At 39.0% G+C, this 9,720-nt stretch overlaps 2 protein-coding genes across 2 annotated transcripts; both read left to right on the plus strand.

Moving 5' to 3' along the window:
* Nucleotides 1-644: 644 nt before the first annotated feature.
* LOC104652628 (olfactory receptor 11H6) lies at nucleotides 645-1,731 on the plus strand. The gene is given in 2 exon segments (XM_010346314.2): nucleotides 645-1,330; nucleotides 1,332-1,731. Coding segments are annotated over 2 exon segments (1,086 nt in total).
* A 2,683-nt stretch (nucleotides 1,732-4,414) lies between these two features.
* LOC101042816 (olfactory receptor 11H7) lies at nucleotides 4,415-6,919 on the plus strand. Its single transcript, XM_010346315.3, has 2 exons — nucleotides 4,415-4,426; nucleotides 5,963-6,919. Exons 1-2 carry the CDS (start codon nucleotides 4,415-4,417, stop codon nucleotides 6,917-6,919), a joined length of 969 nt encoding a protein of 322 aa, XP_010344617.3.
* The last annotated feature ends 2,801 nt before the right edge of the window (nucleotides 6,920-9,720 follow it).

Raw genomic sequence — 9,720 nt, forward strand, 5'->3', positions numbered from 1 at the left:
AGAACTGGAGCTCCTCAGAAGAAAAAGCAGCTGGATTATTCATCAAATCCAGATGCCACCATGGAGAATGTGATCTAGAAGGAACTATATATGTCGCTTTCAAACCATTATATAGATTCCTAAGGGTTCTGCAGCTCTTCCCTGAGAGTAGCAAAAGGAAGGGAGCTGAAGACTCCCCAAAGTTTTATTCCTGTTGCTTTTTATTGGACTTCTACACATGAAGCTCTAAGAAGGCAATTTAATATAGCAGCTATTTTTGCTTCAGATTTATATTCAATTTTGCTTTAGAGTAAAAGGATGTGTCCAAAGTTTATATTTATATGTAGAGTATCTAAGGGGCAATGATTTTACCATTAAACATGAAATATTACAGAGACTCAGGGTTATAGAAACATTTGAAATGAAATGTGTTTTTTTCCAAGCCAGTCTCCAAAGAGGCCAGTGATTCTACAAAGCGATTCTGGCTTTGTACATATGTTTAAGTGAACCCTTCAAATCTCCTTGAACTTCAGTCACCCTGTCTGTGAAAGAGAAGGGTAAAGAATACCTCCTTGCAGCAAAAAGGGTCATTAGGAAGATCACATGAGATCACATATATAAAAATGTTTAGTACATCAGCCAGCATGAGTTAGCAAAATCTTCAAATGTTCCTTATTATTCATTCTTTGGTTACTTCTGTTGTTCTAACAGCTTTGGGACCCCAGAACAGAACAATGTATTTCGTGACTCAGTTTGTCCTCCTGGGTTTCCATGGTCAAAGGGAGAGGCAGAGCTGCTACTTCTCATTCATCCTTGTTCTCTATCTCCTGACACTGCTAGGGAATGGAGCGACTGTCTGTGCGGTGAAATGGGACAGGCGGCTCCACACACTCATGTACCTCCTCTTCGGAAACTTTGCCTTTCTAGAGATCTGGTACATTTCCTCCACTGTTCCAAACATGCTAGTCAATATCCTCTCTGAGACTAAAACCATCTCCTTCTCTGGCTGCTTCCTGCAATTCTATTTCTTTTTTTCTTTGGGTACAACAGAGTGTTACTTCTTGTCACTTATGGCTTATGATCAGTACCTGGCCATCTGTCGCCCATTACACTACCTCTCCATCATGACTAGGAAGTTCTGTGTGATTCTGGTCTGTGTATGCTGGGTAGGCGGATTTCTCTGCCATCCAATCCCCATTGTTCTGATCTCCCAACTTCCCTTCTGTGGGCCCAACATCATTGACCATTTTGTGTGTGACGCAGGCCCATTGTTTGCACTGGCCTGCATCTCTGCTCCTTCCACTGAGCTTATCTGTTACACCTTCAACTCGATGATTATCTTTGGGCCCTTCCATCTTGGGGTCTTACCCTCTGGTCATCAAAGCTGTGCTTCCTATTTCCTCTGCTGCTGGTCGAACTAAAGCTTTCTCCACATGTGGGTCCCACCTAATGGTGGTGTCTCTATTCTATGGAACCCTTATGGTGATGTATGTGAGCCCAACATCAGGGAATTCAGCAGGAATGCAGCAGACCATCACTCTGGTATACTCAGCAATGATTCCACTCTTAAACCCTCTTATCTACAGTCTCCAGATCAAAGACATGAAAGATACTCTGAAGAGAGTCCTGAGGTTAACAGTAAGCCAAAACGGAGATATCTTTGAAAAAGAAGCCAAATTAAAAAACAAAAAGAACAAAAAACAAAAAACAAAAAAAAGAAAAAGAAAAAGAAGCCAAATTGGTCACCTCTGATTTTAACTTTTTATAACTGTAGAGAGTAGCTTTAGTAGTGTGTTCTGGCTCACCCTCAGGCAGACAGACTTATCTTTCACAGTTGCTTAGCAGTGCAAGTTCAGCTCATGGATTATAAATACCAAGGCTCGATAAAACATTTTAAACATATGTGGCCTCACTGAGTAGTTATGTGGTGGGTGGGTGCATATATACATATATTATTTTTCTATGCTGTATCTTTGCTAGTTTTAATCTTAGCTGACAGAAGAAATCAATTGCATATGTACCCAAGCCTTTCAAAAAAGTGAGATCTGGCTAGGCACAGTGGCTCATGCCTGTAATCCCAGTACTTTGGGAGGCCAAGGCTGGAGGATCACTTAAGATCAGGAGTTAAAGACCAGCCTGGGAAACATGATAAAAGCTTGTCTCTACTAAAAATACAAAACTAAGCCACGCATGATGGTGCACACCTATAATCCTAGCTACTGAAAAGGCTGAGGCATGAGAATTTCTCGAACCTGTGAGGCAAAGGTTGCAGTGAGCTGATATCATGCCACTGCCCCACAGCCTGCATGATAGAGCAAGAATGTATCTAAAAAAAAAAAAAAAAAAAAAAAAAAAGTGAAATATTTTCAATTCAGAAAAAATGATTTTTTTTTTCTGAAATGGAGTTTCACTCTTGTTGCCCAGGCTGGAGTGCAATGGCACAGTCTCAGCTCACTGCAAACTCCACCCCCTGGGTTCAAGTAATCCTCTTGCCTCAGCCTCCCAAGTAGTTGGGATTACAGGTACCTACCACCACATCTGCTTATTTTTGTATTTTTAGTAGAGACGGGGTCATTTTTGCATTTTTAGTACAGACAGGGTTTCACCATGTTGGCCAAGCTGACCTCAAACTCCTGACCTCAGTGATCCACCAGCCTTGGCCTCACATAGTGCTGGGATTACAGGCATGAGCCACAATGCCCGGCCAGAAAATAAATATTCTTAAAGAATATTTGTGTGTCAAGAGGCCACCAGAAAAAAACTAGTAATAGACATCTTTCATTGTTTGAGGTTGTCTTTCACACCAAGAACAGAACATGCTTTAAACCTCTATGCTTCGTACCTCTATCCCTTAGAGAAGAAAACCTTTCAAAGCCTTCACTGAACAGATTGGCTTATTTTTTTCTCCTAGTGATACACTGTACAAGTCTTGCACTTCATGATGATCAGTCCTCAAACATATTTAGTCCCAACTGGGTATCTTTACTCACAGTACTTCCTCTCTAAATTAGTTGTGACAACCCCAATATCACTTATAATATGGAACAATGCCCTAAACATATTTTTATTTGTACCCAGCAGTTTCCATGTCAAGTTGGCACCACAGGAACACATTTAATCTAGGGCTTTACCTATTCCATAGCATAAAACCACATGCTGTTTGAGCACAAACCTAAGGAGATCATGGGGTTTCCTCAGAGTTAATTTAACACATTATTTTTAATAATCCCTATAGGAAATGTTAACAAAAATATCAATTAACCCCCCCAGGCAAGCTGTATAAAGGTCCCTAGGGACAGCACAGAAAGTTACAGAATCACTGGAACATGAAGGGACACCTGAGAATTCTCCACAGTGGCTCAAATGAGGCATAAATTAAGACCAACACATAGTTTCGACACCCTCAATGAGAAACAAACCACTAGAATCTTAGGGTACAAGAAAAATGAAATAAGCCACTGGTGAAGCTCTCACCCAGGACTTCCATATTAGAGCCAATGAAGGAGAGAGTCCCTGTGGCCCCCTGCAGGCTCTCTACAAGACAATCTAGGAAAGCTTCCTGGTATGCTGGTATGTAGAAGAGGTCTTCTTTGTTGGGCGTTGCTGCTGTTATACACCACAGATGGACTACTCGCCTATACATTTGTTCATTCCACATGCTCCAGAGATTGAGTATCAAAGAATATTGGTTTGTCTTTCAGCTCAAAAACCAAAAGAAAAAAAAGGAAAAAAAAAAATCCCTCAGAGTGTTTAGATCACCATGCAATCCGCACTTTCCAAAATAAATGCACTAGTCATCCACAGGTCTTTCCCTTCTTAGGAAGAGCCTGAGGCACCAGGAATGCTATGACTTTTGTAGAGATTTTGAGCTTAATAGTATGGAACTAGCTTTATCCACTGGGACTAAAACCTAAAGAAAATTGAATTTTTTTAAATCTTCTCTCTCAGTTTTCCTCTCTCTCTGTCCATTCCATTACTTGCTCTGCACCTTCAGAAGTGATATTTAAAAAGAAGAAAGGATAAAAATCAAATCAATGTTTTTGAAGACTAAGATCTCACATAGATTTAGTGATGACTATATTAGAAATTGTTTCTTACAAGTATGTTGGAAATTATCTGTGAAATTTATTTACCATGCTTTCCCTACGGCTAATAATTTTTCTGCAAGGTTTTTGTTTGTTTGTTGTTTTCAATGTCAATGAAAGTAGTCTGAGCTTAAAGAAGCAGCTCAGACTTGTGCATTTTTATTTTGGGTCAAAGTCTGTGAATCTGAGTGCAAAATCATGTTGTTTCTTCTCTGTTCCAAGGACAAGTGGCTGCTCTCTGCATCACTGCTTTCTCATCTGGCTGAGGAGAGGGGTTTCTTGCTTGGAAAGGAGGAGACTATATAGAGGACCCATAGAGGGGAACCATTCTTTCATGATGTCTTACAAAAATGACCCTCAATGTAGGTTTAGCTTAGTTCTTCATAATCATCCTAGTTTAAAAAATTAAAAATCACTGATCCCCATCTTGCAGTTTGTTTCTTTTTGGCTTCTTGTCCACCAGACTACAACCTTCTGCAAAACCAGCTCTATGAAAAGGTTTATGTTTCCTTCTAACATAGTAGATTCATAGTTCACCTTGTGCATTACTAACTTGTGGGGCCTGCAACAGCTGTATGATCATAAATGTATTTCTTATTTAATATAACCTCACTGAATAGGAGGGATTTATTTTCTATTTGATTATGTTTAGTGAGTACTATAAATACTATATATATGCATATACACACACATATATTGTGTGTATATATATATATTTATTTATATAGAAAATGCATATATCACTTCTATCAAATACTATATATGCGCTACTTTTGAGAAAAATCTAAGGCAAATTATCTTCTTATCAATCAAAAAAGTTAAAGGTATCTTGTTAAAATTTTTCTGAAGAGTCCCCTATGTTAAAGCTATCATTTACTCTTTTCTTGGAGTTCTATTTGATTCTTGAAAATATGTCTTATTTGGTGGTGTGTTCTAAAGAAAACAAAACAAATTTTGGAAAATGAGTAAATAATTATTTTTGAAATAACACCTTTGATTCTCTTGTATCTTTTTTTGAATATTTGGAGGCTATTTTTTTACATATACTAAAGAAAGATCTTCTAAATAGTGAATTTTTGAGAAAATCCTAGCAGAAGTAGTAAGAGGAGCTTTAGAAGAAAATATCTCAGTAACTGCAGTTTTATTCTCTAAAATATCTTATATGTTATCTTTAATGAAATATTTATTTTTAAATGCATATGGAGCACAATAAATTATAATGTAAAATTAATCACCAGGAAATGAATAATTATGACATTGTATTGCTAAAAGCAAATGATTAAATACCAAATTGTAAATAAGCTGTAGTACAATATAAATGTCTCTAGGAAAAAGCAAAATATATAAAGAACTGTATCATCTAAATATCCTGGTTGATTTTCTCTTGGTATCACTAAAAAGAAAAGTTGGAAGAAAATAAATACTCCTAAAATAAAAATAGCTCCAGGAAGAAACTATATGAAATAATGTCAAATCACAAACCACTCAAAGCTGTCAAAAGTCTCAGATTTGAATATATTTAAAATGATGGCATGTGTCTTCATATTTTGAAGTGAAGAGCACTAAGTAATTGCTATATATGAACATCTTTTACTGAAAAACAAATTAGATATAAAACAAACCATTTTTGCCTCTATTTCAAGAATTTTTTTATATCAAAAGAAAACGAATTATTGATTTTTGTCCACTGCCACAGAAAATTCAAACAGCCTGGAGCTTACAAGAATCAGAGCCAAAGGAATCATTCAAGAGAGATAAATCAGGGTTTGCTTAAGAATTTTTTTAGAATATCCAATATATTCACCTGAAAGAGTCAAACTCCTTATTCCCCCAAAAAAGCCTCAAGATGCCTCATCAGCAAAGTAAGTTGTCATTGCCTATCTGTGTTCTCTCCACAGTCTGGGGGAACCGTGAATAACTCACAGATATCTACTGTGACACAGTTTGTCTTGTTGGGCTTTTCTGGTCCCTGGAAAATTCAGATCGTCTTTTTCTCAATGATTTTGTTGGTCTACATCTTGACTCTGACTGGGAATATGGCCATCATCTGTGCAGTGAGGTGGGATCACCGGCTCCATACACCTATGTACATACTCCTGGCCAACTTCTCCTTCCTAGAGATCTGGTATGTGACCTGCACAGTCCCCAACATGCTGGTAAATTTCTTTTCCAAAACCAAGACCATATCCTTTTCTGGATGCTTCACTCAGTTCTACCTCTTCTTTTCCCTGGGCACAACTGAATGCTTCTTCCTCTGTGTCATGGCTTATGATCGGTACCTGGCCATCTGCCACCCTCTTCACTATCCCTCCATCATGACTGGTCAGCTCTGTGCTGTTTTGGTATCTCTTTGTTGGCTCATTGGTTTCCTTGGACATTCAATTTCCATTTTCCTCATTTCTCAACTACCTTTCTGTGGTCCCAACATCATTGATCATTTTCTGTGTGATGTGGACCCACTGATGGCATTGTCCTGTGCCCCTACTTACATCATAGAGCATGTGTTCCATTCTGTGAGCTCTCTTTTCATCATCCTCACCATGGTGTACATCCTTGGGTCTTATACTTTAGTACTCAGAACTGTGCTTCAGATTCCTTCTTCAGCTGGATGGCAAAAGGCCTTCTCTACCTGTGGATCGCACTTGGTTGTGGTGTCTCTGTTCTATGGAACCATAATGGTAATGTATGTGAGTCCCACATCTGGCAACTCAGTTGCTACGCATAAGGTTATCACACTGATATATTCTGTGGTAACACCTGTCTTAAACCCTCTCATCTACAGCCTTCGCAACAAGGACATGAAATATGCCCTCTATCATGTCTTCTGTGCAATGAGAATTACCCAGAGCTCATGAATAGGTTTTTTTTTTATAACTCAGTAACTCTAGGCAATTGGAAGAATAATCCTCATCTTTTAACACAAACTGACTTGGTTTTACTCATGGTCATCACAGTCCTTGTGTACAAGCAAAACTCTTCATGTATCTAATCATATTTTGATGAGCTTCTAGTTTCAGAAATGTGTTCCAGGGGAGCAAGTTGGCCCCAACATATAGTAAAAAAAAAAAACATTTAAAAATCTTAATATCTGTTTCCAGAAAGGTTTTTACTTTGGTGTGCAGTCTCTAGCCACACAATTTTGCTAAAACATATTAATCAAATCGATTGTTTGCAAACATAGTTGTCTATCACTTCTTTAAAAAAGACGCAATATGCCTATCGTCCTGGATGTTTGGTGACACATCACTGTATACACTAAGATACACTTAGAGATTGTAAATTCAGTTTCACAATTCTTAATTCATCATCCTCATCAACAGTGTACAAGGGGAGGCTGGAAGTTAGATTTACAGAGTGTTGTTAGTACATAGTCCTGCTAAGTGAAGTGAGGGTCACATCAAAAGAACCACTTAGAGGGCTTGACTCTGTCCCCTGAAATTTGAAGGACACCTTGACTGTCCTTGATTTGTACCTGGAAAAAAATACAAAGACTGTGAAAGAGATGACTCTGAGAAAGAGTAAAAGGAGACGGGCTGTAGCAGGAGCAAATGAAACTCCCACCCAGAATAGAACAAACATAGAATACCCACATTTGACCTAGTTAGACCCTATGAGAAGTAACCTTCTTGTGCTGTCTTAAAAGGAACCGTACCCAAAAGCGCCACTTGGAAAAGTAAGGCCATTTCAAAAGTAAGTCTATACAGAGTAGGTCACCCAAATCCAGGGTTGAAAGAAGTCACATGGAGTCAGCCAGTGAAGCACTGCCCATATCAGAGAACCTGCAGTTTGGAGAGCCACATCAAAAAAACAAAATATTTCATTAAAAAAACATTCAGACTATTGTTAAGCCTATAAGGCAGGCATCCCCAAACTACAGGCCGCATGCGGCCCCCTGAGGCCATTTATCCGGCCCCCCGCCACACTTCAGGAAGGGGCACCTCTTTCATTGGTGGTCAGTGAGAGGAGCACAGTATGTGGCGGCCCTCCGATGGTCTGAGGGACAGTGAACTGGCCCCCTGTGTAAAAAGTTTGGGGACGCCTGCTATAAGGCAACAATATCTAAGTCAAGAAAAAGACTTTCTGCCTTTACTTCTTCCCTACCTCAAACCTAGAGTAACCAGAGTCAGCAGACTAATGTAGAAAAAGAGAAATGAAAAATCAGAGGGAAACAAGCAGATCAAGCCTAAATCAGATCCAGTTTAGAGGAATTAGTTTTAATATGGACAAAAAAAATTAATATTTTAGTTTTAGACTATACAGTCAGCCTTCAGAAATGTATGGGTCCCACATCCATGGATTCAACCAACCTCAGATTGAAAATATTTGGAGGAAAGATATGTATCTTTACTGAACATGTACAGATTTTTTTCTTGTCACCATTCCCTAAATAACACAGTGTAACAGCTATTTACATTGCATTTGTATTATATATAACCTAGGTATGATTTAAAGTATATGGGAGGAGGTTACAGTGAGCTATGATTGTGACACTCCAGCCCTAGCAACAGACCCTGTCTCTAAAAAAATAAAAAATAAAATAAAGTATAATGAAGGATGTGCAATAAAGTGTGGGTGATATGAAAATACTACACCATTCTACATAAGGAGCTTGAGCTTGTGGATTATGATATCCACAGGAGGTCCTGGAACCAATCCCTCATGTCTACTGAGAAACAAACATACTAGAATTCCTAATGGCCTGGATAAGGAGGTCATATATTAAAAATAAAAGTGGTTATAAAAGCTACCAGCCCAAGATAGTATCCATAGGTGGAAATAAATCACACATCAGAAAGTGTTTACAATAGACATGGTGGGGAAAAATCAAGCTCCTTTATATTTATATCCTACCAAGTACAAATCATTCAGTAAAATAGTTGTAGCGACAAACGTTTAAATGTTGCTGTAGCCTAAGAGAGGAAGAAAGCTCCTACCTGAAAGACCAAGGGACTCTCCTGAAAAGCCCCTTGGACAAGTGGAAAACACTATGCTTCAGGGTAAGTAGAAGGGCCTAAAAAAATGGGGCAATGGGTGATGGGTGTTGGCTCACACCTGTAATCCCAGCACTTTGGGAGGCCAAAGTGGGCAGATCATGAGCTCAGGAGTTCGAGACCAGCCTGGTCAATATGATCAAACCCTGTCTCTACTAAAAATACAAAAATTCTAAGGCAGGAGAATCACTTGAACCCGGGAGTCAGACGTTGTAGTGAGCAGAGATCACACCACTGTACGCCAGCCTGTGCAACAGGTGAGACTCCTTCTCCAAAAAAAGGGGGGGGCGGGGAATGCTTAGCTGGGGGTGGTGGCTCATGCCTATAATCCCAGCACGTTGGGAGGCTGAGGCGGGCAGATCACAAGGTCAGGACTTTGAGACCAGCCTGGCCAATATGGTGAAACTCCACCTCTACTAAAATACAAAATTAGCCAGGCATGGTGGTGCATGCCTGTAATCCCAACTACTCAGGAGGCTGAGGCAGAAGAATCACTTTAACCCAGGAGGCAGAAGTTACTGTGAGCCAAGATCATGCCACTGCACTACAGCCTGGTGACAGAGTGAGACTATCTCAAAAAATAAAATAAAATAAAATAAAAATAAAAATAAAAACGGTAACAGAATTAGAAAATCTGCTTAGGATGGTACTAAAGATAAGGTTGA

This window comes from Saimiri boliviensis, chromosome 2, assembly GCF_048565385.1.
Source record: "Saimiri boliviensis isolate mSaiBol1 chromosome 2, mSaiBol1.pri, whole genome shotgun sequence".
In the NCBI taxonomy this organism is placed as follows: Eukaryota; Metazoa; Chordata; class Mammalia; order Primates; family Cebidae; genus Saimiri; species Saimiri boliviensis.